Genomic DNA, 15,843 nt, shown 5'->3' with positions numbered 1-15,843 from the left:
GTGTTATAAACAGTCAATCCTGGGCGGTGGGGCCGCGCGGCCGCCCGGGATGGGACGCTCTTGAGCATGTGCAAGGGGCGCGCCGCGGTGAATTGAGCAGTAGCAGCCCCATAGCCTAGGTAGGAGGTGAGTGATAGAATGGGCCACGACGACGATCCCAACAGCAGCAGCAGCAGCCTGTGGGACTGGGACAGCGTCTTGTTGCTGGCACATCCAAGTGATAAGGGAGGCGGCCATGGCCAGGAGGCGGAGCAGGGGGGAGCGGAGGCGCCAGGCCACAGCCACCAGCAGCAGCAGCAACAGCAACAAGAGCAGCAGCAACGGCGGCGGCGAGATCCGCGGCTGAGCTGCCCCAACTTCCTGGCGGGCCGAGTGCCGTGTGCGTGCTCGGATGAGGAGGACGAGGAGGAAGCGGAGAGGTCCAAGAAGCGTTCCAAGCTCTCTAGTGCTCGCTGCCAGGTCCCCGCCTGTCACGCAGACCTCACTGCTCTCAAGGGCTACCACCAGCGCCACCGGGTGTGCCTCACCTGTGCCAATGCTACGTCCGTCTGGGTGCGCGGCCAACACCAGAGATACTGCCAGCAATGTGGCAAGTAAGTTGACGTGCTGTATACACCCCCCTCTGAGGACCTTTTGCTCTCCTCAGGTTTCATCCCTTGGGCGACTTTGACGAGGGCAAGCGGAGCTGCAGGAGGAAGCTCGAGAGGCACAACGACAGGAGGAGGCGCAAGCTGCCCGAGTCTGGCGACACTAGCGTGGTCAGCGACAAGCATGGCACTGCTCCCAACACCACTACCAACTCAGATGGTATGCACCCCTGTTTACGTTTCATGTTGGAACGGCCGTTAATGCCTTCTCCCTTGCAGTCAGCGACGTCCAGCAGGGCGTGGCAGGAGGAGGAGGAGCTCCCTCTGCGAATGACCTCTACTGCCTCCGCTCGCATGCCCAGCGCTTGCTACAAGGGAGCAAGCCACCCTACCATGAAGGTGACGACGATTCATTCGGTGTTGACACCAATGTTGCAAGCGGGGAGGAGTCACTGCTTGCAATGCTGCTGGAAGAGCAGCAAGAGCAACACAACAACCAATCCGTGTCCACCACGTCGGGCTTCCCAAAGCGTACCACCTACACCTCACCGGTGAGATCAGACCATGACTTCTCTCTTAGCTAAGTGTGTATGCCCGTCTCGTCTGCAGTGTCCAACAAGGCGGATATCCTTCAAGTTTTATGACTGGAACCCCGCCGACTTTCCACGGAGACTTCGAGGACAGGTATTCCCTCGATGCCCTTGAACTCCGTTGGCTCATCCGTGTTTTCTCCTTCGCAGATTATGGAGTGGCTTGCCAATATGCCTGTGGAGCTTGAAGGCTACATCCGCTCCGGGTGCACCATCCTCACACTCTTCATCGCCATGCCGCAATCACTCTGGGCCAAGGTTCGTCTGTGTTGGAGGCTGCCACACTTTCTCGAGACTCTTTATTTTGGATACAGCTGGAGGAAGATTGGAATGACTACCTTGTCAAACTTACCACCGGTGCTGAGACTGGCTTTTGGGACAAAGGCTTTGTCTTGGCATTTCTAGGCAACCAAGTTGCATACATTCACAATGGTAGTTAGTAATTAGGTAGTAATCCTCACGTGCTTTCTCACGCTTGCTTGCACAGGTTCAGTTTCGTCGCCGTCACTTTGTGAAAGAGCAACCAAGAAGTATCCAGTAATTGAAGCAGTGTTTCCTCTCTGCGTAGAGGCAGGAACTGAGGCGACCGTGACCCTCACGGGGCACAACCTCTTGAAGCTCAACTCGAGGTGAGTGTGGCGGGCGAAATCTACTTCCCCCCTAACTAACTGGGCCCTGATAATATGGCAGAGTACTGGTTGCCTCACGGGGAAAGTATCTCCCCTGTTGCATACGCGCTTCCAGCCACTTCTACACCAGCATACAGATTGATGTGCTCGTCCCCCAAGGACCGGGAGTTGCCTTCGTTGAGGTACGTCAAGTTCGTTCTGCAGACTTGAGGTGATTTTGGCACACTTAATGCAGATAGGCTATGATCATGGGATTAGCAACTCCGTCCCGCTTCTTGTAGCAGACAAACAGCTGTGCGAAGAGGTGCAGACGCTGGAGCAGGATTTGAAAGCTTCAAGCTCTGGCTGCTGCTCGGGGCGAGATGTTTGCAGGCTGGAGACACATGAGGTACTGGTTGACCTTGGTTGGGTGATCAGTCACACCTCTCGGGCCAAACGGGTTTCTGCTACGCCATTGCACGTTTGCCGTCTCCAACGGCTTTTAGTGTTTGCTGTTGAAAGAGGATGGACTGCTGCCACAAAGCGAATCTTAGAAGCCGCTCGACAAATGGGACAATCTGATGGAGTTGGTATTGAAAAGGCTCTCCAAGCAGCAGTGGCGCACAACAGGGCAGACATTATCAAAGTTCTGCTGCTTTATCAAGGCAAACGAGAAGCAAGCCTTTACGAGGTGCGTGTACGTGTGCTTTGTCTATAGCCCTTTTTAACTTCCTTCGGTATCAGGGGTTTGCGGACGGGCGTGCTGCTGCTACTCTTGGGAGGCTGTGTAGCACACGCCTTTTGCACTCGAGCAGCCTGAGATACAAGCGAAGAACCATTGTCAAAGTGGCAGTGGGACTTGCTGTGGCTTGTGCCGGGATCTGTCTCGTGGTCCAGCATCCTCGTCAAGTGTTCCACATCTCTACGTCACTGCGACGCTGCCTGTGGTACAAACCATAAGGCTGACAGCTGGAGTTTACATGTACTGAAGCACAATTTGGGCAAAAACTAATTTACAAGAGCTCTAGCTGGAAGCTTGAAACTTAACGCTGCCCGCATCATCCCGTTGTGCCAAGGGGAGCTCCAGGCTGACCAGGAAGAAGTTTTTGCCGGGTTCCCTGAGGTACTCCACTTCCCCGTTCATGAGTTTGACGAGTTTGCGGCACATGCTGAGGCCCAGGCCCTCCTGTGTCATACCTCGGCCCCTGTCAAACATCTCCTGGACAAGCTCTTCAGGGAGGCCAACACCTGGGTGAGTTATCCTGCCGGGACGGATTGCCAGTGTCAGTATGAGCGCAAAATCCATCAGATAAAAAAGAAACATTTTTCAGCTTGTCGTGTCTCACCTGAACTCGAGATGCATCACATGCACACCACCACCCAAGCGCTTTCTAGACGTGGCCACCTTTATCCCCACCCAATTCTCGGATGACGGAGTGAAGCGGATCGCGTTGAGCAGGAAATCTGCCAGAACCTGCTGGAGGCGCACCTGGTCGCCGTACAGAAACATGGCCTTGATCTCCTTTGGAGTCTCCCGAATCAGCTGCAGGTTCTTTTCTTTGGAGGTGATCATGCCCTGGCTGATGACAGCGTCCATAACCGTCCCCATCATGAACTCGGTCGTATCCAGCTCCAGGTAGCTGCCAATGCCAGACATTAGACAAGAAAAAAACAAAACTCGTGCTAGCTGCAAAATGTAGATAAAAGAAACTACGTACCCATCCTCAATGCTTTCCAGGTCCATATCGTCCAGGATCTTCCTTATTTGCTTCTCGCACACAGCACCAGTCTCTACGTACTGCTTCTGATCCTCGGACAGGTCGGTGGTTTCCATGAGAGTCCGAGTGAACATGATGCCATAGAGCGGATTCTTTATCTCCTGGCGGATGTAAGCCAGTTCTTTGAGCTTGGACAAGGCAACCTTCTCGGTGGCTCTTTGGACTGTCAAGGCCTGTTGCAACTCGGCACTAGCAATATGTAGGAAGCAAAACACTCCAGTGATGGAACCCTCGGCATCCGCCCGCTTGGTGGCCGTGAGGAGAGCCTCGACGTACTTGCCCTGTCGATCAAAGAAGGCGAAGGGGAACTTCTCCGTGTCCTGGCCATCTGCTGCACTGTTGAGAACGATCATAAATTTGGTGACGGCGTCCTGGCCTTTGAGGCGGCAGTACATCATCTGGATGCCAAATATCTCTCCGACAAGCATCTTTCCCAGGACTTCTTCCCGCTTCCACCCAGACAGCTTTTCCATGGCAGGATTCCACTCGGAGCAGTAGCCAAACTCGTCAGCGCCAAAGATTGGCGGTATCAGCGGGTTGGGGTTCTGCACGATGGCCTTGTAGTCGCCTTGGATGCGCGTGAACTTGTCCATTACCACCTTCTGCCCCGTCACGTCCTGGCCAACGAAGCACACTCCCACCACATTGTCCGAAACGTCCCTGCTGGCGCACGCGTTGACGACCAGAATGACCGCCTCCTTGTCCTTTTGAACGCCGAACGTCTTGAGCTTGAGCTCCACATTCTGCTCCTCGTCGCCTGGTTTGTTGTTTCACACCACACGAAACTGGTTAGCTAGCGTGAGGTACGTGAAAGTGTGTCATGGCGTACCTTGAAGCGCCAGATAGAGCAGCCTCTCCACCATGTCCGCAGACTCTTGCAGCACCAGGTCCTTGGCGAGGGACCTCCCCATGGCCTCGGTCACGGGCAGCCCGGTGAGCTCCGCCACCTTTGCGTTCCAGCCGTTGATAAAGCCGCTCGAGTCGACAGCAAGGATGGGCGCGGTGGCGGTCTCGATGAGGCGTACCATCTCGTTGGCGACAGTGCTCAGCTCGTCCATGCCCTGGAGCTTGAGGTCGTTGAGGCGCGCGTGGATCATGGTCTTGGTGTCGCTGTCGTCAATGTCGTGGAAGGAGCCGCGGAGGATGAGCTGCAGCGAGTGTATGGCGTCCATCTCCACGTCCTCCCATGGCAGGCTCCTCCGCTTCACCACCTCGAGGAAGGCCTTGAACGAGGAGCGGGGGTGCATCTTGCGCCCGTCGTCCTTGTCGTCGGGGTCGTGCTTGGCGCCACCCCACTTGATCTCCTTGGCGGTGTGGGAGCGGAACCAAAACAAAAAGTCCTTGGCGGTGATCTTGGCCGCGGCCATGCCGCACACCTCGTCGCCCAGTGACGCGGCACCCGGGTAGCCGGCGTCGGCCAGGCTGTCGGTGCTGAGGCCGGTGGAGTCCTTGTGGTGCTCCAGCAGCCAGTCGGCAATGTCCTTGATTTGCGCCTCGCTGGGCGTGACGCCCAAGAGCCAGAAGCGCTTGCCGTAGTAGAGGGCAGCACCATTGCACTTGACCAGGTCCATGATGTTTGGTGACTGCGACACAATGCCGATGGGGGCGTCGCGGAGCAGCATGTCACACAGGAGTGTCTGGGTGCGCAGGATGTGCTTCTCCCGCAGCTGCGCTGCCAGCTCCACCTCCATGTTGAGCTGGAGCCCAAACACTTGCATGAGGAACTCGCAGGCGGAGCGCAGTGGGAAAGGCACCGAGCGAGGCGACGTGTGGTGGCACACCACCATCCCCCACAGCTTCCTGCCCTTCTGCTGGTACGCGCCGCCGCCGCCACCCCCGCCCGACGACGAGCGGTACTCGTCGTCGTTGTCGTTGATGATCACCGCCATCACCAGCGAGGCGACGGAGCCCATGTTGCCCATGTACTGCGCGTGGCAACCGTGGGGTGCCCGCAGCGTGGAGCCGGCCAAGCTGATGGGCTGCCGCAGATCCTTGTCCTGGCTGATCTTGACGGGCGCCGCGGAGCAGTCGCAGATCATGCGTACCCGGTTCTTCATGAAGAGGAAGCGGGAGGCCTGGGGAATGTCGGTTGCCGGGTAGTGCAGGCCCAGGTAAGGCTCCAGGTCGGAGCGCCGGATCTCCGCCACCACCTCGCCGTGCTCGTCGTCGTGGAACTTGTAGGCCATGACGCGGTCGTAGCCCGTCAGCTCGCGCACCTCCTCCACCACCGTGTCGCACAGCAGCCCGATGTCGCCGCCGGGCAGCGACTGGAGGCGCGATATGGCCTTGGCCGCCAGCTTGTGGGACTGGAGGGCACCGGCAGCGGATCCCACGCTCGTGTCGCTGGCCTTGACGGGCTCCAGGTCCAGCACCAGGCCCACGTCGATGCGATGGACGATGGCGTAGAAGGGCTTGGCCGACGTCTTGCAGTGGACGGAGATGGGGTTGAGCATGCTCACGTCGATGGCGCCCGCCGCCTTCTCCAGGGCGCTGGCGCTGGCCGGCGTGAAGAGGCTGCGCGCGTCGCTGCCGATCCCCAGCAGATCCTGCTGCCCGGCGCCGAGGCTGGGGACCGACTGGGGCATGAGGTCCAGCATCTCCCCTGCATTGTCGCTGAAAGCAATCACGCGGAAGCTGCCCTCCTCCACCGCCAGCATACAGCCGAAGGGCTGCACCAGGCCACCGCGCTGCATCCGCTGCAAGTAGGCCGTGACGGCCTGCGCCGGGATGCTCTCGCCCGTGGACTTGGTTGCATTCACCGACTTGGTGTAGTCGAACGAGTCCCCGGACTCACCAGACTCCTCGTACACGGCATGGAGCTTGGCATCCGCGGTCGTCTGTGCCACACGGACGCTGTGCTTGGACTTGGCGGAGCTGCCCGAAGAGTAAGTCAGCTTGGTGGTCGACATGCTCGCCTCTCTAGATCTTCCCCTTGCTCGCCCCTCTTGCCTACAACATCTAACCCCGTTTTGAGGCGCGTGAGGCCCTGCGAGACCCAAACCCTATCTACCTAGCTGGGCTGCCCGCTCCGGGAGGCACGAGGATTTGTCCATTCTTGCCAGTTGAGAGAAGAACAACCCTTGCTCCTCCTCAGTGGCTACTTATCTACTTTACCTTTTCTTCTTTACTTTTCCTGTGTGTTATATAGGATATATGTTTTGTTATATCATCGGTCATGTGAGGTCCATGTGAACAAATCTGACTGCACTTGTATTATTATCCATCCACACCCTCTGCCATTGCCAAGGGGAATCGAATCAAAGCTCTGCGCTCGCTCGCTCAACAAAATCCGCCGCCCCCACTCAGTAGTAAAGCCAAACCTCCTCAAACCCTTCCCAGTCCAAGTCGTTGGTCACCAGGGTGCAGCCATACTTGTGCATGTCCGACGAGGAGCCCACGTCTTGAGCCAGCAGTGTGCACCTCCTCAGGTCCAAGAGCTCCAGATTTGGCAGCCTGAAAATCCCCGGCGGTATGGAGCTCAGCGAGGTGCACCCCTCCAAACCCAAGTTGACGAGCGTCTGCACGTGTCCAAGCTCCGCAGGCACTTCACTCATGCTGGTGCACCCGTCCAGCCGCAAAAGCTTGAGCTTTGGCAGCCTGCCCACCTCCCGCGGAAGCCCCTCGAGGGCCGAACACTTGGCCAGTGACAAACGCTTGAGGGATTCCAGATTCCCCACATCCGCTGGCAGCGATGTTAAGCCCGTACAGCCGTCGAGACCAAGGTTTTCCAGGCTGCGCAGCTGACCAACCTGCGCTGGCAACCCCTTGAGGCTCGTACATCCTTCCAACCCCAGCTCCACCAGGCTCCGCATGTCTCCAACCTCTGCCGGGAGTTGCTTGATACCCGTGCACGCATTGAGATGTAAGAACTTGAGCCTTGACAGCATGCCAATCTCCGAGGGCAAGCTCGTTAGGCCGCCACACTTTTTCAAGTCGAGCCTCTCCAGCATGGACAGCTTCCCAATCTGTGGCGGAAGCTCCTTGAGCGTTGAGCACTGCTGGAGGTAGAGTGCCTGCAGCCTTGTTGGCTCGCCAACTTGAGGGGGAAGGGCCTTGAGTGCGGTGCACTCCCTGCAGTTGAGCCTCTCCAGCGAGCTCATGCCGGCAACGGCCGCCGGGAGCTCCGTCAGGCTGCTGCACCCTACCAAGTCGAGAATCTCTAGGGACGCCAGGCTCCCTCTGGGTACGGCCAGCGTCGTCAAGCTCACGCACTCGGCCAAGCTTAAGCAACGCAGCTTTGTTAGCCCCCTGAACATGTCTGGCGCCAGTGTCTTGAGCTTTCTACATCTCAGGCTCAGCCTCTCCAGCTTGCTCAGGTGGCCAATGCCCGGCGGCAGCTCGGTGAGGCTCGAGAACTCAGCCAGCACCAGGAAGGTCAACGATGTTAGAGTTGCCAGCTCTGATGGCAGAGCGGTGACGTTGGTGAAGCCTTCCATCCACAGGGACGTGAGCAGGGGCAGGTTCCACTTTGCGTGGGCAAAACCGCCTACTCCCCGGAAACCCCGCAGCGCAAGCCTCTCCAACGTGCTAAGCGACCAAATCTCCGCTGGAACAAGGACGCAGCAGCCAGACTTGTCGTCAATGTCAAGCCGCTTGAGCGCACTGAGGTGGTGGACGTTTGGCCACAACTCGGTGGCAGGCCCACACTCGGCACCCAGGAACGTGAGCGGTTTCATCTTTGCAATCTCCGCAGACGGAAGTGATGCCAGGCTCACGCACCCCCGAAAGTCAATCGAGCTCACGCTTTTGAGGCCACCTATCTCGGGTGGCAGCACTTTGAGGTGAGCACATCCGCGCAGGTGCAGCCGTTTCAAACAGCTCAGCTTCCCAATGGTCACGGGAAGCTCTGGCAGGTTCTTGCAGTCGGACAGCTCCAGGTCCGTCAGCTCGTGCAGGAAGCCAACCTGAGGGGGAAGGGCCGCCAGCTTCTCGCACCACATCATGTTGAGCTCTCTCAAGCCAGTCAGGTTTCCAATCTGCTGCGGTAAAAGCATCAGCTGCTCACAATGGGACACGTCCAGGTTGGTCAAGTGTGTGAGCGACCCAATCTCAGGGGGGAGCTCCTTGAGCGACCCACACCCCGCGAGGACCAGCTCTCTCAGGTTCCGCAGCTCACCGATCTCCGGCGGCAAGCTCGTCAGGCTCTCGCATCCTGTCAAGTCCATCACCTTGAGCGCCATCAACCTTCCAATGCTTCTGGGCAGGGCCATGAGCTTGAAACAAGCCGCAAGGTCCACGTACTCGAGGTCGTGGAGGTTCCCCAAGGACTGCGGCAGCTCCGTGATGCTGGTACACACGCTGAGCACAAGCTCCTGCAGCATGACCAGGCCCCCAATCGAGTCCGGAAGTGCTCTCAGGCTGTGGCAGTTGTGCATGTGCAGGCTGTGCAGCCATTTCAAGCTCCCGATTGAGCGGGGGAGTTCAACAAGCTTCACGCAGTTGTCTAGCTCCAACTCCACCAGTTTCGGAGGGAACTGCACAAGGGACAAGCCAAACAAGAAGTTTTTAGAGAGCTGGCTAGCCTTGTTGCCTCAGCTTACGTCAATGTCGGTGAAATCAGACCGTATGTTGTGCAAATGTGCCACGGCAAGCTTGCTGAGTCTCTTGAGCTTGAACGGCATTGATGCTCTCTCCTTCCCTTGGTCCAGGGGATGCCAAACCAAGTAGCGCAGCTGGTGCGGGGGGCGGTGGCAGTGACCGATCATACTCGTGCCTTCGAAGACGAGTACATGAAGCTTCCTCATCTTGTCGATGAGTCCCACAGGGAAAGGCTCTTGACACCTCTTCAATGTAAGCCCCTTGATCATGCTTAGCTCCTGCAAACAAGAATGATCAGCAAAGCAAAGGAGAGGGAGGGAGATCACTTACCCCTTTATTGTGCAGGACATCCGGCAACCTCTGTGCGTCGCTGGAAGTCACGTAGCTTCCCTTGGCAAGCTGGTGGCCCAGAGAGTAAACCAAATCATGCATCTCCACGACTTCTGTATTCAACCTCATGGATTGCCTGCACACAGGCACCGAATCCAGTAGATCCTGCGAGCACCATTGTGCATCCGGCTCTTTTTGCTTGGCAAACACGAAAGCTTGATCTGCCAAGCTTGCGAGCTGGTGCTTGCCCAGACTCCTCTCCACCATCTTCCAGTTGGCGCCGCGGAAGAACGTTGCAACGTCCAGGAAGGCCTCCTGAAAGGACGGGTCGAGACCGTCGTAAATCACCTTGAGCTTGGAGCATATCTCGTCGTCGCGAACTTGGAACTCCTGTGCCAGCTTCAGCTTCTTTGCTATGTGCAGCCACTCGTCTCTCTTCCGTCGGGCAAACCTTGCAAAGTGTGAGCCCACAACCTGCAGCACGAGCGGAAGGCCGCCACAGAGCGGGACAAGATCGTCAACCAGCTCTTCATGCTCCGGTAAGAGATGCACCCCGCGCTTGGACGCGTGCAGCATAAACATTTCTTTGGCCTCTGGAGGTGACAGATGGCTGGGTTGATAGCACCAAAAACAGTAGTTGACGGTAGCACTCGGATGTGCTGGTTTGCACAGCTCGTCCAGCGCCCGTGCCACGGACTCGGAGGGACAAGTAACCATAACACAGCTTGCCGGAGATAGCAACTGGCTCAGGTTCCTGGGCAGCATTTCCCTCAGAGCTGCACCAGACCAAACATTGTCCACCGCCACGCACACCGCCTTTTGCTTGGCCCCAAGCTGCGCCAGCTGCTTGCCGAGAGCTTGCCTGGCTTCCAGCGTGCTGTAATATACTTCCCTCGAATCCCCTCCAAGCTGGTGGACAAGGCTAGAGATGGTGTCCGTGAGGGCCTCCGGTGAAGATGCCACGCTCGTCTCTCCATACGCCACTGCGTGTTCGCCTTTCCTCCGGAGTTCCGTAAGGACTTCTCTCAGTATTGCACTCTTTCCAAGCCCGCCCTCGCCTAGGATAGCCACTCCCGCCACCTGCCGCTGCTTATCATGCTTTTCAAGCTCATCCACAAGAGCTCGCACTCGCTCCCTCAGCCCCACTTTGATAAGGTGCGCAACCGGCTGGAGCTCCTCGTAAAGTTGGGCGGTCGTAGGCTCGTCGGGCGGGAGAAGGAACTTGTGCTTGTCCGCGAACGGGAAGGACGATGAAGAAGGGGAGGGGAGGACAGTGACAAGAGGCTTGTCAGCCTCGAGGGTGCCTGCGCTGGTGCTGGGGCCTGCTGGGGTGGCGGACGGTGCAGCAGGTACAATGGCGAGCACGGTCTTCTGGTGGCACAAGGCGAGGTTGGGAGCGGTGGGGATGATAGCGAAGCACTGGCTGGCGTCGCGGAGGGCTGCGTTCGGTGTCGTGGGGACAATCGAGAAGCCACCGTCTGCCATGCACACGTCCGGGTTGGTGGGGATGATGGCAATGCAGTGCCTTTGGTCCGCCATGGCCGCCTCCGGGGTGGTTGGCTCTATCGCCAGGCAAGGAGCCTCCTCTGCTCCTGCTCCTGCCACGGGAATGAGTGCCAGCGCCTGGCCTTGGCCACCACCCGGCGTGGACGCCGGGAATATGGCCAAGCAGGAATGCCTGTGCTGCTCTAGCCTCGCGTGGACGGCTTCCGGCATGGCGGGAATGAGAGCCATGCACTGCTGCCGCAGGTCCAGAGGGCCGTCGGGCCTCAGTAGTGCCAGACAGTTCATCTTGTCGTCCAATGGAACCACTGCCAACTTGCGCACCACGCCGCCGTGCTCGTGTTCTTGAGGCGGAAGCATGGCCAAGCACTGCACCAGGTCCTGCGCGCTCTTGCTCGCGCTCATGCTGGCAAGCGCCTCCGATGGCGCAGTCGGGACCACCGCCAGGCACTCGAGCCTGTCCTCAAACGGCACCACAGCCAGGGAGCTCTCTTGTTGCTCGCCAGCCGAGGCCACCTCCTGTGACGTGGGGATCAACGCCAGGCAGCTGTCCTTGTCCTGGTACGGAATGATAGCCAGGCACCGCTTCTTGTGCTCGGGAAGACCAACACTACGGGCGCCTGGCAGCACCGCCAAGCAGTGCTTCATGTCTTCGTGTGGCACAATTGCAATCAATGGCCTGTCGCCAGATGCCGCTCCCAACGCCGGTATCAAGGCCACGCAGTGCCTCTGCTCTTGAAACGGAACTATGGCTAGGCAGTGGCTCTTCTCAGCCGTAGGGAACACTGCCAGTGGCACCGCCGGAAGATCAAATATCCCTTGCTCCAAGGGCGGGAGCGCTGCTAACGTGGACGCCGCGGCCAAGCTCACCATACTACCGCCCCTTGCTGCTTGCTGTTCCACCGGAGCTGGCAGCAACTTGGGAGTCTCAGGGAGTGTCACAAACACCTTCTGGCCTCCCATTGTCGTCTCTGTAGTTATGGGCCCCGAAGGAGACGGCATGCGTATTGAAGGCTTGGCCATCTTTCCCGGTGCACTGACAATGGCTACAGGAACTACTTGCGGAGCTGGTGCTGCTTCCTGTGCCTGAATTGCGGAGCTAGCTGCCGCCATCGCTGCGGATGCCGCCGACGCAACAGCAGATGCCACGGTTGCCACGGCCGGTGGAACATCCACTGCAACGGATGGAGGTTTTGGAGGAAGGTGGTGCTTTGGAGCAGAAGCAGAGGCTCGTGACTCGAGAGCTTGAATTCTTGATTGTACACTTGACTTTACTTCTGTCGAAGGCTCACGTAAGTCTGAAACCAGGTCAGATGACCTGAACCCCGATGCCACCTTAGCTTGAACGTCTTCTGCTGCAACCTTCGCCTGTATCGCCGATGAGAGAGTAGCAACTTTATTTCGCAGCCCAGACTGTACTGACGAAGCAGTCGCCTGCATTTCTGCAGAGGACTTTGCCTGTGCGTCTGAAATACTTTCCCGGACTTGCGAGGGAAGGGAGGACAGAGTCGACCCGACACGGGCCTGCATCTCGCTTGTTTTCGCATCCAACACCGACGGAATTGCGGTGACGCGGGATTGGAGGTCCGAGGCCACGGCTCCTACCTGACCAGCCTTCCCTTGCAATTCTAGTAACCTCGCTGGCACCTGTCAAGTTTATTCAGTCTCACTCCAATTCCCATAATGAGTACCTTGTTTTGCAGTTCCGATGCCTTGATTTGCAGCAGAGAAGCGGCCTTGTCTTGCAAATCGGCCACCTTCTTCTGAAAACCCAAGGAGACCCTTCCCGCCAAGTTATCCATGCCAACCTGTGGCTCGGATGACTGAACTAGAGACGACTTAACCTTCAAAGCTTCTACTTTTTCTTGAACCTGTTGTGGCACCTCTGGCTCGGTTTCCTCAACACTGCGTGCTACTTCCGACGCCAAAACCGACGATGCTGCAGATGCTACAGCTGAGGCTGCTTCCACTGCCTTGGATACGATGGAGGAGGGAACAGCGGCGATAGTGGATGGCAGCGAGGAGACAGCCGAAGGAATGCTGGCGGATGGCAGGAACGGTTGCAATGGCGGTGCTCCTTCGGGCATCAAAGTCTCTCTCATGGACGAGGGACTAGTTGGTGTAGCTGCAAGTAGGCTTTCTGAGGCTGAGACAGGAGCAGGGGAAATGGACAGAAAGAGCCTCTTGTCCCCCACAACAGTGTCCAACGCCGTCGGGACGCTAGATATGAGGCAGTTTTGCGCGTCGAGCAGATCCGGCTGCACGATTTTGGTTGCAGCAAAGAGCTTGGCTGCGTCTGGCAGAATGTCGGAGCTGAGGTAGAGCGCATGGAGCTGAAGGCGGGCGAGGACTCTGTCCAGGTTGTGCCTGTTTGACTGTGAATACACCATTCCCCAGATCCACCATTCTGCAGCTACACAACACCTGCTTGGATTGAAAACCGAGCAAAGATGGGTGAGAGGAAGGTCGGGAGGATAAGAGAGGGTACACGTACCGTGAGCAAGCCGGGTTCCAGAGCATGCTATGCATGATGGCGTAGGCGTTCAAGAGGGCACAAAAGGTGCTCCTAAACACCTTGTGGTCGCCCGGGAAGTTGTCCTGCATCTCCCTCAGCCTTCCCGTCACGTAATTTGCCCTGTTCCGTATCTCATCCCACTGCAGCTTGTTGTAGCCATCGTCGGCAACCCCAGCTTGCTCCCACATGAGCAGGGACAGCTTGGTTGCGAGGTCGGCCCAGCTAAGGTTGCCGCACTTGCGCCTCACATCTTCCGATAGCGTCTTGGTCATACCGTCGCTGTGCTTCGAGTCTAAGCCTTGCAAGCTCTGAGCCAAGCCACACAAGATGTGAAATGGCCGCTGTATCTCCCTTCCCTGCCCAGGGTGGATGAAGCACTCACCTCATTCAGCGTGCAAAGCTGGTGCGCCGAGCTGCGGATGGCGCCTTCAAACGGCACATCGTCGATGGCATGGAGGCCGGCGGCGCAAGCGGCACCGCCAGCCATGACGAATCCGAAACCCCTGCCCTGCATCGCCTCTCGGCAGCCCCACGCAAACCCTAGACTTTTTCAACTCCAAAAGGGCGCGACGCCTGAAGTGTGAGCACCCTTCTTTTGCCTTTTGCCTGTCAAAAAAGTGAAAACAAATGAAAGAGCCAGATCTTTTTCCTTGATTGCGACTGAAGCAGTGCAACGAGCATTTCAGTACGTAGCCAAGTCCCCGACAACACAAGCACACCGTTCTTCGCGTGGCCCTCGCAAGCCTGTGATTTAGCTGCGACTTTTGCGATCATAGCTCCTCGTTGGAGCTTGTCATTTGTCGCAGAATGTCGCGAAAGTGCCTCCAGTATATTATATCTCAGATCTTCTTGGACAACTTCTGGGTCAATTGCCGAGCCCTATAAGATTTCTCCTTTCCATAGAACGAGATCCGCTTTGATCGTGCAGATATTACTCGAAAGTTCTTCTAGGAAACAATGCCAGTCAGATAAGAAAGACGAGACCAACAGCTTACCAAATAAAAGGAGACCACTCTTTCGTTCCTCAGCTTTCTGACTTCAACTTACGAGCACGTTTCTGCTGAGGTGGAGATGGAGGTGTGTTTGAAAATCTTGCTGGAGCCTGTACCACAGAAAGATACCAGAATTGGCATTTGAATGTAGCGTGCGCTTATGATCACGCTTGCCTATTCGTTCTCCTGAAACATGTTAACCATTACATAAAACAAAAACCAACACAATGGCCACCTCCTCGAAATCCCTTTGTAACCAGAAAAATTTCACCATATTAACCAACATTAAGAAAAATAAAGAATGCCTTTGGGGTATTAGGCGTTGGAACTTCTGGGTGTGTTTCCTGCATGAATGAAACAGTCACCTCATTCCACTGAACTTAAAACTCAGCATTGTTAGAAGATTAAAGAAGAAAGGAGATAATTATATGTGAAGCACACACTGCCTTTTGAAGGTTTACAAGATTGAGAACTTCCCCTCTCAATTCCAAATGCTCACAACATATTGATTCGGTAGAAATTTTTGGCTCCAAACGGACATACAAGCATGAAAGTCAAAAGGAATGAAATGCCTGTCCTATTGGATTACCCCAAGTTCATCAAGTAATATTTGCTTGACTATATCAACATAATATTACCTTTTGGATTAATATTGACTTCTTGTATCAATGTTTTTGACACCTTTCATTGTATATATTGTGCAAACTCTATTTCCCCATCCTAAAGAATTCTTTATTGAGGACACCATCATTTTTTCTTTTATATCATACTAACTTATACACTAAATTTCACTTATCCATAATTTGAGTTAGGATTCCAATAGCTTTATCATTTAACTACATGACCACTCTATCTCTTAGAGTGTTCACCTTTCGTCAAAGCAAAGCACTTGGAAATCCCATTCTTTGGAATTTTATTACTTTCCCATAATCCATTAGCATCTATAATATAGTGGTTTCTCCCCTAATTTATCATTTGAATTCCCTTTAATAATTACAAAAACCCATTTTTAGTTATTAATCTTTTGCTCCTATTAGTTATTACACCAAAAAACTTAGGATCACTACCTTTGTCATTAGGGTAGTTTTTTATTTTATAAAAAAGGCTTTACTTTGCCAAGTCCAAAAGGTGTTCACCCCTAATAAGTTTTACTAACAGTTTCTATTGTAGACACTATCCATGGTTCAATTTTATGACCTTTTTATAAGTCCTTACTTAGAAATTATTTTCTTGAATTCATAATACCATTATATTGTTAGGAATCATTTCACTTAAGTGTTTTTCCCACTTGGTCACCTTGACCAAGTCATATTATACCATTTATTTAAATCACTATAAGAACAATATTCTTTAACCTAGTAAAAAGTTTGTCCTTGATTATCCAACCATAGAATCATCTAGT

The 15,843-nt window shown here is 55.5% G+C and overlaps 3 protein-coding genes across 3 annotated transcripts; 1 reads left to right on the top strand and 2 right to left on the bottom strand.

Annotated features, from left to right (window-relative positions):
• Window positions 1–109: 109 nt before the first annotated feature.
• LOC9632405 (squamosa promoter-binding-like protein 7) lies at window positions 110–2,832 on the top strand. Its single transcript, XM_002991629.2, has 10 exons — window positions 110–593; window positions 647–807; window positions 867–1,138; window positions 1,197–1,271; window positions 1,328–1,435; window positions 1,492–1,609; window positions 1,665–1,806; window positions 1,868–1,988; window positions 2,042–2,476; window positions 2,530–2,832. The coding sequence occupies exons 1-10, from the start codon at window positions 139–141 to the stop codon at window positions 2,743–2,745; spliced, it is 2,103 nt and encodes a 700-aa protein (XP_002991675.2). The 5' UTR covers window positions 110–138; the 3' UTR covers window positions 2,746–2,832.
• LOC9632404 (phytochrome 1) lies at window positions 2,743–6,683 on the bottom strand. Its single transcript, XM_002991595.2, has 4 exons — window positions 4,393–6,683; window positions 3,504–4,320; window positions 3,132–3,425; window positions 2,743–3,047 (listed from the first exon to the last, which is right to left on the bottom strand). The coding sequence occupies exons 1-4, from the start codon at window positions 6,470–6,472 to the stop codon at window positions 2,810–2,812; spliced, it is 3,429 nt and encodes a 1,142-aa protein (XP_002991641.1). The 5' UTR covers window positions 6,473–6,683; the 3' UTR covers window positions 2,743–2,809.
• A 182-nt stretch (window positions 6,684–6,865) lies between these two features.
• On the bottom strand, window positions 6,866–13,963 carry LOC112342872. The gene is made up of 6 exons (XM_024665441.1): window positions 13,889–13,963; window positions 13,429–13,805; window positions 12,626–13,358; window positions 9,432–12,581; window positions 9,104–9,379; window positions 6,866–9,037 (listed from the first exon to the last, which is right to left on the bottom strand). The coding sequence occupies exons 1-6, from the start codon at window positions 13,961–13,963 to the stop codon at window positions 6,866–6,868; spliced, it is 6,783 nt and encodes a 2,260-aa protein (XP_024521209.1).
• Window positions 13,964–15,843: the final 1,880 nt, after the last annotated feature.

The sequence above is a fragment of the Selaginella moellendorffii genome, unplaced genomic scaffold (assembly GCF_000143415.4).
Source record: "Selaginella moellendorffii unplaced genomic scaffold, v1.0 SELMOscaffold_122, whole genome shotgun sequence".
Lineage (NCBI taxonomy): Eukaryota > Viridiplantae > Streptophyta > Lycopodiopsida > Selaginellales > Selaginellaceae > Selaginella > Selaginella moellendorffii.
This window is presented reverse-complemented; position numbering and strand designations above follow the sequence as displayed.